We start from the raw sequence: 16,538 nt of genomic DNA, 5'->3' as shown, positions 1-16,538 counted from the left end.
GGATTCTTCTTTAAAAAATGTATCAGTATTTGAAATTTTTTCCATTATTTCAGTTATTAAAATATTAAAAAGTTACTTACTATTATTTAAGTTAAATTTAAATTTCTTCAGGTATTTAGTTTTGAAATAAACCCCATTTTTGGAATTTAGAATTTAACTGAAGACAGTTGAGGAGTGATATGTATATATGTTACTTTTTCTTGAAATGGCATTATTATAACAAAGATAATTTATAAAGGAAAAATTTAATGCAATTTCAAAAATTCCTCATATCCACAACCCCCTGACACAATAACTTTCTTTTTTACATCTTCCAAATATATAAATATACACATGAGGTACACAGTTACCATGATTAATAATTATACACAATTCCTTTTGTTAAGCATTAAATAGGTCATCTTTAAATAGTAGGCAGCTTCCTGGGAGTATTTTAAAATAAGCAAAAATTGACTGTCATATTTTTCTGAAGTGAAATTGTTGGCTGTACACATTCAGGTTCTTAAAATGTTTGGGTTATTTTAACTTTTTACTTGTTTCTTTTTCTTTTTTCAGCACATAAATGCCCATCATGCTTATGAATCTCAGATCTCATCAATGGCAAAAGCCATGTCTCGATTAGAAGAAGAGCTGAGACATCAAGAAGATGAGAAAGCAACAGTATTAAATGACTTATCATCTCTTAGAGAACTTTGCATTAAACTTGATTCAGGCAAAGATATTATGACACAGCAACTGAATTCCAAAAACCTTGAGTTTGAGAGGGTAAGAAAGAGAAATTGTCTTGGCAAATTGTTGTATTGAGCCCTACTCTAATTGTTTTACTTTGGCATTCACCACACCATGCATATATTTGTTTCCTTTTAGAGTAGTTACTTTTTTTTTTGAGATGGAGTTTTGCTCTGTCGTTCAGGGTGGAGTGCAGTGGCGCGATCTCGACTCACCACAACCTCCGCCTCCTGGGTTCAACCAGTTCTTCTGCCTCAGCATCCCGAGTAGCAGGGATTACAGGCATCTGCTGACACATCTGGCTAATTTTTGTATTTTTAGTAGAGATGGGGTTTCACTATGTTGGCCAGGCTGGTCTCAAACTCCCAACCTCGGGTGATCTGCTGGCCTCGGCCTCCCAAAGTTCTGGGATTATAGGCGTGAGCCACTGTGCCCGGCCTACAGTAGTTACTTTTGACTACAGGATTTTGACAACCAGATTTGACTGCTTGATTCTTTGCAAGATTTCTCAGGCAAACGTAGTGATGAAAGTGGGTGCTGTTTTGGAATAGATGGCTATTTAGGAAATTATGAATTTTCTGATTATAAATTAGGAGCATATCCTACTACATTCTTTCTCTGTTTAAAAGTAAGACTTGAGGCCAGGTATGAAGGCTTATACCTGTAATCCCAACACTTTGGGAAGCCAAGTCAGGCAGATTGCTTGAGCTCCAGAGTTTGAAACCAGCCTGGGTAGCATGGCAGAATCCTATCTCTACAAAAAATACAAAGAATTAGTCAGGAATGTGGTATGTGCCTGTAGTCCCAGCTACTTGGGAGGCTGAGGTGGGGAAGGTTCACTTGAGCCCAGGATGTTGAGGCTGCAGTAAGCAGAGATTGTGCCACTGCACTCCAGCTTGGGCAACAGAGTGAGACCCTGTCTCAAAAAAAAAAAAAAAAAAAAAAAAGTAAGACTTGAATGAAGGATTGAACGGTTCAGTGCTTCCAAAATAGAATATTTTTCCCGATAAAAATCTCAAGGTGTTTAAATCTTAATTAAACAAGTCTATTTAGCTAGAATTTGCCATTCCCAAACAGAGGCATTACTTTAAATAACCTAGTGTTTGTTTTCAAACATGGTTGTTTTCAATTTTCACTCATCTAGTAGTATCCTTATTTTCAAGTACTGAGAAGCTGCAATACTGACTTGATCATGTAGTCAGAGTAAGCATATTCAACCAGAAGGATCTCATTGCCCTTATGATTTTATCTTAATGACCCTCTCTTGACAAGGTACCATGACTGAACACTATTTGAGGATTGGAGTAGATCCTATAGCCAAATAAGCCCATAGTAACAAAGATTATTTTGAAAATAAAGTGTCTTTCTTATACTTAAAGAAATGGTTCATAATCTTTAACCAATACCCAAAATGAAACAAGTGATGGATGACTAGTTCCACAGAGCTATATTGTCATATACATAATTTTTTCAGAGTAAATTTAAATTGTACTGAAGTAATCTTACTTTGTTTTTCATGTAGGTTGTAGTGGAATTAGAAAATGTAAAGTCAGAGTCAGACCTATTGAAAAAACAACTGTCAAATGAGAGACATACAGTTAAAAACCTCGAATCATTGTTGGCTACAAACAGAGATAAAGAATTTCATTCTCACTTAACCTCCCATGAGAAGGATACAGAAATCCAGCTACTTAAGGAGAAGTTAACCCTTTCTGAAAGCAAATTGTAAGTGTCTTAAGTCAATTTATGCAAAGACAATTGCTTGTGAAGGGTAATTTTTTAATTTTTTTGAAGTGGAGGAAAGGTTAAGAGTATGAAGGATAGGCCAGGTGCAGTGGCTCACACCTGTAATCCCAGCACTTTGGGAGGCCAAGGCTGGTGGATTGCCTGGGCTCAGGAGTTTGAGACCAGCCTGGGCAACATGGTGAAACCCCATCTCTACTAAAAATACAAAAAAAAAAAAAAAAAAAAGCCAGGTGTGGTGGTGCACACCTGTAGTCCCAGCTACTCAGGAGGCTGAGGCACGAGAATCACTCGAACCCAGGAGGTGGAGGTTGCAGTGAGCCGAGATTACACCACTACACTCCAGCCTGAGCGACAGAGCGAGACTCTGTCTCAAACAAACAAAAAGCATATGAAGGATGTACAAAACCAAAATATTTGGCTTATATGTCTGCTGCTTTTGGAAATTTAGGAGACTGGCTCGGGAGAAACATCGTGTTGGGAGGTGCAGACCTGTATATCTTCACTACAGAGGTGGTACTGTGGCAGAGTAATGAGAAGAGAAAACATTAGGAAAGCACCTACATTTGAGGAATGGACAGAGGAGTCAGTGAAGAGAGAGCGTTCTCAGGAGAAGAAGAGGTGGCTGTGTTTTATGCTGTAGATTAGGAAAAAGGACTCTAAAAAGGCTACGAGATTTGACCCACATTACGTGTATTGATTACTTTGGGAGAGATTGATGATGTAATACTTTTACAATAGAAGGATTTAGACATATTTGTAGGAAGAGGGAAGGAAACCCAGAGTAGAGTACGCATGGAAGAATGAGCTTTTGAAAGGTATTAAAAATATTAGTATTTCTCTTTCCAAGGCAAGCGTCAAGAAAGAGCCAATGACGACACTTTACATCTTGATATTACAGTTTATGTCCCATTCAAATTTGTATCCCTAGCATTGCTTTAGTGCTTAGTATGTAATAGATGTTCAGTAAATGTTTCATAAATAAATGAATGAAAAAGAAAATGTGATAAAAGCTCTACAAGTTTAGAGAATTCTTGTTGAAAGGTCTTGATCTTCTCTTTATTAATTTAAAAAACCACAGCACTTGACTTTACAAAACAGATCATTTATTTCTGGATTTTTAAATTTGTTTTTAAGAACTAGTCAAAGCCGGGAAAACACCATGCTTCGAGCTAAAGTGGCACAGTTACAAACAGATTATGATGCCCTGAAAAGGCAGATCTCAACTGAAAGATATGAACGGTAAGACAAATTTTTTAAACATTTGACAGTGTTTTTATGTGTTCTCTATCATACTTCAGAAAGTATTTAATATGGCTTACAAATAGCAAACTTGCTAATACATAAAGTACATTTCTTTGGCAATTCTTCCTTTTAAAAAAGGCAACAAGTACTGGGGACGATAACAGCTCTACAGTAACTAAAATAGCAAGTATTACATAGCAGATGCTTTATAAATATTTATTGAATAAAATTGTTTAATCTGAAAAATAAGGTAAAATAGCAAGTGTTGTATAAATATTTCCTATAGCATTCTGTAGGGCAAAATTAGAGCCCACAGTTATTTCAGAGAGTGTAGAGAAGGAACAACAATCCGTACAAGAGCTCCGAAATGTATGGTTCAAGTAGGATGTTCCACATACAAATCATAATAAAGGTAATGATATTGAAGATAGTAACAGCAGTTAACAGATGTGGGCCAGACACTATATAAGTGTCTGATTAATCCCACCAACAATCTATTATTATGCCTACATAAAGGAAACTGAGATCACATAAATAGTAAATGGTAGGACCAAGAGTAAAACCAAACAGGTTTTAATTCTAAAACCTGTACCCTTAACCTCTCCAATGTATTCCCTATAGCTTAGTAATTTTCATTTTCACTCATAATTTGGTTCATTTGCTTTATGTTGAAAAATTTAATCCCCAAGTGTTACAAACCCAGAAAGAGACCTGCTTTAAATTAAAGTCTAACTTGCAAATCAATTGCCACGTTACTTTTCTTCCATTACTCTTTGCTACTATGTTAACACCATAGACATCTGCATTCCTGAGATTTCATTCTCAAATAGTGGCCAAGTTGCTTGTTAGATCAGTTTTTGAGTTATTCTTACCTATTTACATCAAAACTTTATGGTGATTTGCTGTTTGAAGTGTGTGCTATGAAATCAATATTTACAATTTCATAAAGGACTTGTGCAATCCCAGCACTTTGGGAGGCCAAGGCAGGTGGATTTACTTGAGCCCACAAATTTGAAATCAGCGTGAGCAACATGGCAAAACACCATCTCTACAAAAAAATTTTTGAAAATTAGCTGGGGCATGATGATGGGTGCCTGTAGTCCCAGCTACTCAGGAAGCTGAAGTAGAAAGGTTGATTGAGCTCAGGAGGTTGAGGCTGCAATGAGCTGTGATCGTGCCACTGCCCTCCAGCTTGGGTAACAGTGAGACCCTGTCTCAGAAAACAAACCAGCCAACGAAAAATTAAGCCTTAGGTAGCAGCAGAGACATGAAAGCAGGATTGATAATTTCTTGTAATTTAGAAGATCTAGTTTCTGAATGTACTAAACTATACATATATAATGATTTCCATTTCTTAGTGATAACTTAAATTCTCTGCAAATCAGAAGTCCTAAATCAAGCTCTCTATTGCCCACGGTTATAGACCTCCCCACAGTTCCTCCCCCTTTTCTTTGCCTCTAGGCCTCAATGAAACCTTGAGCCTCATGACCATGTCTTTCTTGCTCTTTACTATCCACTTACATCATGCATTCTCATGGGTGCAATGTTACTTCCCGTCCTCCAAAGGAAGAAATTGTTTCTTGGGGGTAGGGGATAGAGGTAGCAAAAAATTTTAGGTAGTATAAGTTAGTAGAATGGTTTATGTCTCTCCAAAGGGCCAGGACATAAGCAGTGTATTAAAATTTCATGGGGTGAAGGGATAATCTGGGGAGGAAAAAGTCTAGAAAAGTTCCTTTGGGAGAGTAATAATGAAGAAATCTTGAGAAGCACCGAACTAATTAGAAGTCTCAGACACTGAAGAGCTCAAGGCAGAAAGAGTCTAGTCCAGAGACTATAAATAGCCCACAAAGGAGATGGCAACATAATCCCCATTCTTGGTGGGGACAGACCCAGACACAGGGAAGGCAAGCATAATAGAGACAATAGATTCTTTCCAATCTGACTTTTGGGAATTTTGAGGCGGGAAGATAGGAGAGGGCTAGCTATATGTGCAAGATGATATGGTAGGCCTGGCATGGTGGTTCATGCCTGTAATCCCAGCACTTTGGGAGGCTGAGGCAGGAGGATCACTTGAGGCCAGGAGTTCAAGACCAGCCTGAGCAACATAGTGTGACCCCTATCTCTAAAAACATTTTAAAAATTAGCTGGGCATGAAGGTGCACACCTGTAGTCCCAGCTCCTCAGGAGGCTGAGGCAGGAGGATCGCTTGAGGCCAGGAGTTCAAGCCCAGCCTGGGCAACATAGTGTGACCCCTATCTTTATAAACATTTTTTAAATTAGCTGGGCATGAAGGTGTGCACCTGTAGTCCCAGCTCCTCAGGAGGATGAGGTGAGAGGATCACTTGAGCCTAGGAGTTTGAGGTATAATTGTACCACTGTGCTTGAGTCTGGGCAACAGAGCAAGTGACTGTCACACACACACCAAAAAAAAAACAAAAGAAGAACGAGTAAACCTAGTTATGGGGAACATCAAAGTATAGGCAGGAGAAAAGGATCCAGTAACACAGCTAAGGAAAAATCATCTAGGTAGAAAGAGAACCAGGAAATGTAGTGTCATGAAAGCCAGGGGTGGTTACCAGAACCAGATCCCACAGAAGGGCCTAGCATGTAGGCATTTAATTTTTAAGAACACATTAAACAGGTTTGTTATAATCTTTTTAAGTATAAAGAAGAAAATTTATCTGTAAATTTTTGCCCTCCATACTCACCATTAGCCTTTTTGAGTTTAACATCTCGTCATCTAGTGTTTGTGTGTGTCTATCTGTGTATTCAGTTAGTATCCTATGTATTTTCACTATATATAATATGTATTATAATTAATATATAATATAATATACTAATCTATATTATAATATATAATATATATGATACATATTATAATACATAATAACATATATAATATACTAATATATATTACATAATACATAAATATATAGAATATATCTCATATAATATATAAATAGTAGATAAAAGATTTCAATTAAAATATGTACTGTGAGATTGTTCAAAGCAATTATATAATATATATTTATAAAATATATATTGTATATTATATTATTATATATTGTATTATATATTTTATAATGTATTTACATATAATATGTATTATATATTATATGTAATTAGTATATTAGTGTTATAGTATATGGTATAGTATATAGTATATTAGTATATATATAATTAGTGTAACTAGTATATTAGCATTACTATTAAATTTAAATCCTATGTCTTCGTATGATTTTTAAGTAGTGGATAAAAGATTTCAATTTAAAGAATATGTACTATAAGAGATTGTTCAAAGCAATTATGTTATAACCATGTCAGAATAGCAGGCTGTCATTAAAATAATACCTTAGAAGCAAAATGCTCCTCACTGTACATATAATATTTAATTTTTTAATTGAAATCTTTTATCCACTACTTAAAAATTGTACAAAAACATAGGATTTAAATTTAATAGTAATACTAATTAAATAATTTATTACAAATTTGCTAATAACTATTATATTTGTATACTACTTTTTTATTTTTCCTGGTGCTTGCGTTTATCTCTCTCTTGTTTGATCTTTACTAATAGAGAACGAGCAATCCAAGAGATGCGTCGACATGGTCTTCCTACACCACCCCTTAGTTCCACTCTGAGGTCTCCTTCACATTCTCCTGAACATATAAATGCGTAATTATCAGAAAGGTATGTATGTAACACCAAGGACAGGCAAAACTAATCTGCGGTTGTAAAAATTCAGAAAGTTGTTTTCTTCATTGGGAGAGGGGAGATTGCCTGGAAAGGCGTCCAGGAGAACTTCCTGGAGTAATGGAAAAGTTTCTGCATCTTGGTCATAGTAGTTATGTGGGGATATACAATTGTAAAAATTCATAAAACTGACCATTTACAGTGTGTGCTTTTTTTTTTTTTTTGAAGAGATGGGGTCTCGGCCAGACACAGTGGCCCACACCTGTTATCCCAGCATTTTGGGGAGGCTGAGGCTGGAGGATCACCTGAGGCTAGGAGTTTGAGACAAGCCTGGGTAACATAGTGAGATCCCCATCTCTACAAAAAATACGAAACTTAGCCAGGCATGGTGACACACGCCTGTAGTCCCAGCTACCAGCTGCTAGGGGGTGGGGGAGGATACTGAGGCAGGAGGATGGCTTGAGCTCAGAAGGCTGAGGCTGCAGTGAACTGTGATTGCACCATTACAGTCCAGTTTGCATGACAAGGCAAGCCGCTATCTCCAAAAAAAAAAAAAGACAGGGTTCTCACTGTCTTGCCTGGGCTGGCCTCAAACTCCCAGGCTCAAGCAGTCCTCGCACCTCAGCCTCTTGAGTAGCTGGGACTACAGGCTGGCCCGTGCATTTTATCGTATGTAAATTATACCTGAATTTAAAAAGAGAAGACATCTACAGCATAACGTTAAATGACAATATGAGCTATCACAGGGTATTCTTTGATGAAGGGCTAAATTCAAGCTACAAATAATAGGTAGTAAAAATGTAGACAAAGCATAGAAACAGGAGTACACATGGCACAGTAGTCCCAACCTGGCAGGAAGGGCAGGCTGTGGGGGAATAATGCGGGAGAAAGGTTTGGAACTTAGAGTGGAATATATAGAGTATTATATTGAATGTGAAGCTAAATTAGAGATTATAGACTTTATTCTGTAAGTCAAGGGAAACCATGAAGGTCAGTCCTTCTATGTATAGGATGGGTACAAGGGAAGGGTCAAGATGAAAGAGCTGTTTCTGGTAGATTAATTTCACACCTGTCTTTCAACCATATTGGAAAGGATAGGAACTAGAGGTAGAGAGTCCAGTAAGTGGTATGAAATGAGCAGTATAATAGTTCAGGATTAGTATAATAATATTGAAAACTAGGACTGAATTTTTAAAGTAAACTATGATATATATACAGAAAGGTACCGTATCATAGATACATAGTTCAATGAAGTTTTTCAATGAACAAATTGAACACATCCAGGTAACCTGCATGAAAATCGAAAAAACAACAGGCCAGGCATGGTGGCTCACACCTCTGTAATCCCAGCACTTTGGGAGGCTGAGGTGGGTGGATCACTTGAGGTCAGGAGTTCAAGACCAGCCTGGCCAACATGGTGAAATCCTGTCTCTACTAAAAATAGAAAAATTAGCTGGGCATGGTGGCGCACGCCTGTAGTCCCAGCTACACGGGATGCTGAGGCAGGAAAATTGCTTGAACCCAGGAGGCAGAGGTGGCAGTGAGCCCAGATCGCGCCACTGCACTCCAGCTTGGATGACAAAGTGAGACTCCATTCAAAAAAATAAAATAAAATATAAAGCCTGGCACAGGAGACTGAGGTCGGAGGACTACTTGAGCCCAGTTCAAATCCAGCCTGGACAACAAAGAAAAACCCCATCTCAAAAAAAACAAAATAAAACAAAACAAAACTAACCTCTCTTGGGTGTCAGTCATAAGCCCTGGTCTAAAAGTAACTGTCCTGACTGTTAAAAGTGTAGATTTCTCTTTGCTTACTTTTAGACATTTTGTAAATGAAATCATGTTCCTGGCTTCTTTTTCTCAGCAGTACGTATTGTTGTGTGTACTTGTAGATTGTTCAGTCTTGTTGCTGTGTATGGAATGCCATTATGGAAACTTACTACAATTCAATTACTCCTCCTTCTCTTGATAATCATTTGGTAGTTTCCAGTTTGGGCTATTACAAATAGTGCTATGGTTATACTTAGAAGTGAAAGTGATGGATCATTGGATATATGTATGTTCAAGCTCTAGTAGATATGGCAAAACTGTTTTCCAGAGTAGTTGGAAAGTCCTAGGATGCATTTGACTGAGGAAGGATCAAAGGGATGTGCTAATTCACTGGAGATGAGAATGAATGGGAAAGAAACGTGAGTCAGACCCAGGCTTTGACAGGTAGTGACTGTGAAAATGCATACTCATTGACAGAAATAGTTACGCCAGTCTTGTTTAAATTGATACATTTCTTTGCCTCTTTTGATAGAAATATATAGAAGATAATTAAACATTTCCTCTGACTCAGAATCCTCATTGTGAACATTAGTTATGTGCTGTTCTTTAACATACTGATGCCCTCATGTTTGTAGAGCCTAGGTTTAAATGATTCCTGATTGCTCTGCTTTTGCTTTTGTGTTTGATTAAGGCATTTATTTTTCTCTTTCACTTTGAGGACCACTTCTCAGTGTTCACTGTAGTCACTGTGTCCTTCTTAAATTGCTGTGTTATTTTCATGTGATCCGGTGTTGGTTCACCTTCTTGTTACAAAGCCTTGTAAGAGTGTGACACAGACATTTTCTCATGTTTGATTCATAGCTGCAGTTTAGATCAGGGGTTGGTTGGTAAACTAGGATCTGCAAGCCAAATCCATACCACTGCCTATTTGTGTAAATTAAGCTTTATTGGAGCACAACCACACCCATTTGTTAACAGATTGTCTAAGACTGCTTTACTGCAGTGGCTGAGTTGAGTACTTTTGACAGACCCTATGGCCCACAAATCTAAAATATTTACTTCTGTCTCTTCACATCATGTAGCTCTGGAAAAACTCAACTGTAGACCTGTAAGAAAATAAGAGTGAAAGGCAAATAATTCCTTGGTTTTTGAAAATAAGCTTGACTTTGTAGAGTCCCTGAAAGAGTATTGGGGACTCTCAGGGATCCCCAGACTGCACTTTAAGAACTACTGATGTGGAACGTAGATTCCTGCAATCCCTAAAACTGTGATGAATTAGACATTGCATTTTTGTTTTGTTTTGTTTTTTGAGCCAGGGTCTCACTCTGCCACTGGAAGGATGTGGCATGATCATAGCTCACTGAAACCTCAAACTTCTGGGCTCAAGTAATCCTCCTGCCTCAGCCTTGGGAGTGACTGGGACTAGAGGCACCACACCCATCACCACTATCTAATTCTAATATTTTTTTATCTCCCCAAACAGAAATTCTGTACCCATTAAACAATCACTCTCCAATCCCCAGACCTCACCTTCCCAGCTCCTAGTAACTTCAAATCTACTTTTCTGGTCTCTATGAATTTGCCTATTTTACATTTTCATATAAGTGAAATCATACATTTGTTCTTTTGTGTCTGGCTTATTTCACTTAGAATAATATTTTCCAGGTTCATCCAGATGTAGTATATACCACATTTTAAAAATCCTTTCATCATTTAAAGACACCTGGGTTGTTTCTACCATATGGTTATTGTGAATAATGCTACTGTGAGCATTGGTGTATAAGTATCTGTTTTAGTCCTTGTTTTCAAATCTTTTGGTATATACCTAAGACTAGAATTGCTGGGTCATGTGGCAATTCTGTTAAACTTTCTGAGGGACTGCCAAACTGTTTTCCACATGCTGCACCATTTTATATTTCCACCAACAATGCATGAGGGTTCCTGTTCTCCACATCGTCACCAACACTTGTTATTTTCCATTTTTTAAAATTTCAATGATTCTAGTACATGTGGATTAGAAAACTTCTATAACCATTAACAAACTCGTAATTTATAACTTTGTAATAATTTGCAATTAATTTTTGAGGTATGTTGAGATTATTTACTAATCCATTTCCACTCATATTTTCTAAATATTGTCACCAAAACTAATTTTAAGGGATTTCCCCAAGCACTCAGAAATGAATTGCTCAAGGAAAAAAAAATGAATTGCTCAACTAAAAAATGGCATCTCAGATTAGTGTCTCTTAATACTTAAAATATATAATCCAACTTTTATTCTTTCTTTTTTGACTGTCATATCTAATGCATGCTATTTGAGTAGGAAAAACCAACAAAACTGTTTTTCCGATTCTCGTACACCACTCAGCACACCACTTCAGGCACCGTATTCTCCAGCAGACACCAACTGATCTCAGTTTCAACATTTAACTCAATTCTGACATTATCTGCCTGGAGATAGTGTCAGATCCCACAGATTAAGAGCTCAGTCCCACAAATCCCTTCCCCTTGACTTCAGATGCCAATCGCAAGTCCCAGGTTGTGATCTGTGCTTCTGACTGATGAAGTTTCCACAACCCCCCATCACATTCTATTAATTTGCTAGAGCAGCTCACAGAACTCAGGGAAACATTTTACATTTACCTGCTTATTGAAAAGGCTATTACAAAGGATACAGATTAACAGGCAAATGGAAGGGATGCATAGGGCAATTATTAGGAAACCAGCTCAAAGCTTCTGTGCGTTCTCATGGCGCACCACCCTCTAAGCATCACCAAGTGTTCAGCTATCTGAAAGATTCCTGAACCCAGTTTTTGGAGGTTTTATGCAGGTATCACTAAGTAGGCATGATCGATTAAATCATTAGTCATTGGTGATAAACTCAACCTTCAGCCCTTCTCCTCTTTTTGGAGGTTGAGGTGTGGGGTCAGTGGCCCAATTCTCTAATCATGCTTTGGACTTTGTGGTGATCAGCTCCTGTCCTGAAGCTGTCTAGAGGCCCCTAGCCACCAGTCATCTCATTTGCTTGCAAAAGACACAGTTATCACTGTGGAGATTACAAGGAGCTGTGGACCAAGAACCAGGGGCAGAGACCCAATATATACAGTCACGCATTGCTTAACAACAAGGGACATGTTCTGAGAAATTTGTTTTAGGTGTTTTCATTGCGCAAATGTCATAGAATGTATGTACTTACACAAACCTAGACGGTATATAGCCAACTGCATACCCAGGCTATATCGTATAGCCTCTTGCTCCTAGGCGATAAATCTGTACAGCATGTTACTGTACTGAATACTGTAGGCAGTTGTAACATGGTGGTATTTGTGCATCTAAACATAGAAAACGTACAGTAAAAATACAGTTTAAAAGATAACCAGTGGTACACCTATATGGGGACTTACCACAGATGGAGCTTGCAGGACTGGAAGTTGCTCTGGGTCAGTCAGTGAGTGAGTGGTGAGTGAATATGAAGGCCTAGGACATTCCTGTTCACTGCTATAGACTTTATAAACACTGTATACTTAGCTATACTAAATTTATTGTTTTAATTTTCTCCAATAATAAATTAAACTTGGCTTACTATAACTTTTTTCCTTTATAAACTTTTTAATTTTTTTTAACTTTTTGACCCTTTTATAGTGACACTTAGCTTAAAACACAGATTTCATAGCTGTACAGAAATGTTTTTTTCTTTATATTCTTATTATATAAGCTTTTTTTCTATTTATGAAATTAATCTTTTGTTTTACTTTTTAAAGTTTTTTGCTAAAAGCAATGACACAAACACACACATTATCTTAGGCCCACAAAGAGTCAGTATCATCAATATCACTGTCTCCTTCCTCTACATGGTGCCCCACTGAAAGGTATTCAAGGGAAATAATGTTTACGGAGCTGTCCTCCCCTGTGATAACAGTGCCTTCTTCTGGAATACTTCCTGAAGGACCTGCCTGAGGCTGTTTTATAGTTCACTTTTATTTTTTAATGAGTAAGAGTACACTCTAAAATAATGATTAAAAGCATAGCATACTAAATACTAAGCAATAGGAAATTTTCGGTTCTGTTATAATCTTTTGGGACCACAGTCTTTTATGCAGTCTGTCATTGACCAGAATATCATTATGGAACATATGACCATATTTCTGTGTGTTTTTTTTTTTGTTTTAAGAGACAAGGTCTCACGGTCTCGCTCTGTTGCCCAGACTGGAGTGGTGCAGTGTGCCATCAGAGCTCACTGTAGCCTTGAACTCCTGGGCTCAAGCAGTTTCCCACCTTGGCCTCCTGAGTAGCTGGGACTACAGGTGTGTGCCACCACACCCAGCTAATTTTTGTATTTTTTTAAATAGATATTGGGTCTCACTATGTTGTCCAGACTGGTCCTGAACTCTTGGGTTCAAGCGATCCTCCTGCCTCAGCCTCCCAAAGTGCTGGGATTACAGGCATGAGCCACTGCACCCAGTTTGTATTTCTTATTATAATGCAGTATCACACAGATTCACGGAGGAAACATAAAATACAGAGACATATAAATAAAGAAACAAAAAATCACTTTTTTAAACAAAAGTATAAGCCAGGCAGAGTAGCTTACACCTGTAATCCCAGCATTTTGGTAGGCCAAAGTGAGAGGATCACTTGAGCTCAGGAGTTTGAGACTAGCCTAAACAACATAGTAAGACCTTGTCTCTACTAAATACCAAAAAAAGAAGCCAGGTATGGTGATGTGCACCTGTTGTTCCCGCTACTCTGGAGGCTGAGGCAGAAGGATCACTTGAGCACAGAAGATCAAGACTGCAATGAGCTATGATCATGCCACTGCACTCCAGCCTGGGTAACACAGCAAGAACCTGTCTCTAAATAAATAAATAAATAAATAAGTGAATAAAGTACAATGAATAAAACAGTACTTGAATTTTAAGAAGTAGAACAGTACTTCTTAAATGTAACTGGTCACAGAGTTTTATTAGATTCTATAATTTCATTTAAAACATTACTGAATTTCAGTTTTTTATGAATATGTTGAATAACTTCATCATTTTTCTCTTAACCCACTTTTCAATTTCCCGCCTTTCAGAATAACGGTTTTCAATGAGTTCCTATGTGGATTTTTAGAAGAACAGAACAGTAATGAAATATTTGAAGTACTTGTTGCTGAAAATCATGAACATGGACACAAATTCTACCTCTGTCAACTTTTATTTAAATCAGTGAATATGTTAAAAAGTTTGGTTTAAAAGAACTATATCTGTATGTATATTTTCATATATATGACAGAACAAGAATATGTATTAATAGTGCCTAATGTTATATCTATGTTTTTTTATTCATGAATTAAATTACTAAAAGTATGTTTATACTGTGAATTAATATAATGTATTCACATTATTCTTTAATAATCTGTTTCTTAATAACCCATGATATATGTATGTAAATATTACAGTACTTGTTTTTAGTTTTCATGCCTATGTTTAGCCCATATCTTAATGTATTCACAAAGAATGATCAACTTTGATGCTATGCTGTCAGGCTTAACTTTTTCTTAAAATTATTTCGTAGATTTACTGTCTGTTGTCAAGGGGAATATATTCAGGTCTGGTCTTCTTATAATAGCAGAGATCTTGGTAAAATAATGATTACCATATATAATGTGTTATTGCCACCTAGAAGAACTATGATGAGAAAGAAACATTTATATATTATGTAAAATATTATTTTAACTATCATCACATGGACTCTCTGTGTAACACAGATTCTATCAAAAGCAAACTAAAAGCTATATGCAGAATTTTGTATAAAACAATAGAACGGAAATTTGGGGCATTTTTCTAGGAAATAAAATTCCTCAGTGTATTAATCTAAGGTTTCAAAATATAAAAGTATATGGGTAGGCTGGGTGCGGTGGCTCACACCTGTAATCCCAGCACTTCGGGAGGCCAAGGCGGGTAGATTACCTGAGGTCAGGAGTTTGAGACCAGCCTGGGCAACATGGTGAAACTCGTCTCTACTAAAAATACAAAAATTAGCCAGGCTTTATGGCGGGCACCTGTAATCCCAGCTTCTTGGGAGACTGAGGCAGGAGAATTGCTTGAACCCGGGAGGTGGAGGTTGCAGTGAGCCAAGATTGCACCATTGCACTCCAGCCTGGGTGACAGAGTAAGACTGTCTCAGGAAAAAAAAAAAAAAGTATATGGGGCAAATACAGTAAAACATTTTGTTAAATTCCAATATACATTCAGTGATACCATTCTTTTTCTTCTAAACCTGTGTGTTATAATTTACCAGTTCCCCAAAATGGCATTTTAACGCCAAACTGTGGCATATACGTGGAAAATATCTTTTTATAATTAATTTTCAAAGTTGTAATTTTAAAGAATTTGGGTGTATACCTATGTTAATGAAACAACAGAAGTACAAAAAAGAATGTCAGATACAAAAATCAATCGTGAAGAAAATCTGTTCTTAATATATTTCATTATGATCGAAAAACATAAAAACTAACATAGGAAAGTGAAAGATCAGTTACTTATATTTTGTTTCCTCTTGTGGTTTAATAAAGTGAAGTGTGTGTGTGTGTGTGTGTGTGTGTGTGTGTGTGTGTGTACCTGGGGGTGGGCAGTGCTCTTTTTCTAAAACTAATATGCCATATATATCTGAATTATGACCTTTTTAGTGTGTATTAGGATGTGGGCTGGTTTGCTTTTCTCCCGCCTTTGTAATTTTATGTATCCCATCTCCTTTGTGTGAATTCATATATTACAGCAAAATACAAGAGACGTGGGACTGTTTGCAATACCATATGGACATCTTTTAATAAATATATGTAAATAAAATAAAAAATATTTGTCCCCACCTTTTCCCCAAAAACAACAGCAAGACATTTTTGTTAGATATTTTATTTTTAATGTTTTCTATAATTTAAAAATGTATAGTCTGCCAAATTGTTTTCATAACCATGATTTTTTTTGAAAAACAGTTTTATCTTAAAATACTGAATGTTCTGACTTTTTATAGATGTTTTTAATTTTGTTTTAAATAATTTTAAATTATGGAGCTTGACCTAGATTTGCCAATAAACTTTCTAGTCAATTTATTTTCTCTTTCTTACAAATAAGGTTTTTATAATTTTATATTAGCGATATTCTTAATTCTAAAATTAAATAAAATGTATTCAAATCAAACTTTATCATGGTGAGATATAGGCAAATCCCTGAACGTAGGTGCAGGCACCTTTCTTAACTGACTTTTATTTCCATTTAGTTCAAAATAATAAGAAATGAAGTCAAAGTTTATTTTCGTTATCCGTCCACAAAATGGTTAAACGTGTGTGTGTATGAATATACTCTCTTCTCACTTGCAA

At 36.6% G+C, this 16,538-nt stretch overlaps 1 protein-coding gene across 2 annotated transcripts in view; it reads left to right on the top strand.

Annotated features, from left to right (window-relative positions):
* The window catches only part of CEP135 (centrosomal protein 135), an 84,230-nt gene extending 67,941 nt beyond the window's left edge, over window positions 1–16,289 (top strand). Inside the window, exons 22-26 of one of the 2 annotated variants that reach the window (XM_028848572.2) lie at window positions 556–765; window positions 2,252–2,454; window positions 3,610–3,714; window positions 7,295–7,408; window positions 14,256–16,289. In XM_028848572.2, coding sequence (XP_028704405.2) covers window positions 556–765; window positions 2,252–2,454; window positions 3,610–3,714; window positions 7,295–7,397 — 621 coding nt within the window. In that variant the 3' untranslated portion in view covers window positions 7,398–7,408; window positions 14,256–16,289. The remainder of the gene's footprint in view (window positions 1–555; window positions 766–2,251; window positions 2,455–3,609; window positions 3,715–7,294; window positions 7,409–14,255) is intronic. The other variant, XR_013417975.1, reaches the window with a different exon arrangement.
* Window positions 16,290–16,538: the final 249 nt, after the last annotated feature.

Source organism: Macaca mulatta, chromosome 5, assembly GCF_049350105.2.
Source record: "Macaca mulatta isolate MMU2019108-1 chromosome 5, T2T-MMU8v2.0, whole genome shotgun sequence".
NCBI lineage: Eukaryota > Metazoa > Chordata > Mammalia > Primates > Cercopithecidae > Macaca > Macaca mulatta.
The sequence above is the reverse complement of the archived record's forward strand: the minus strand, read 5'-3'. Positions and strand labels throughout refer to the sequence as shown.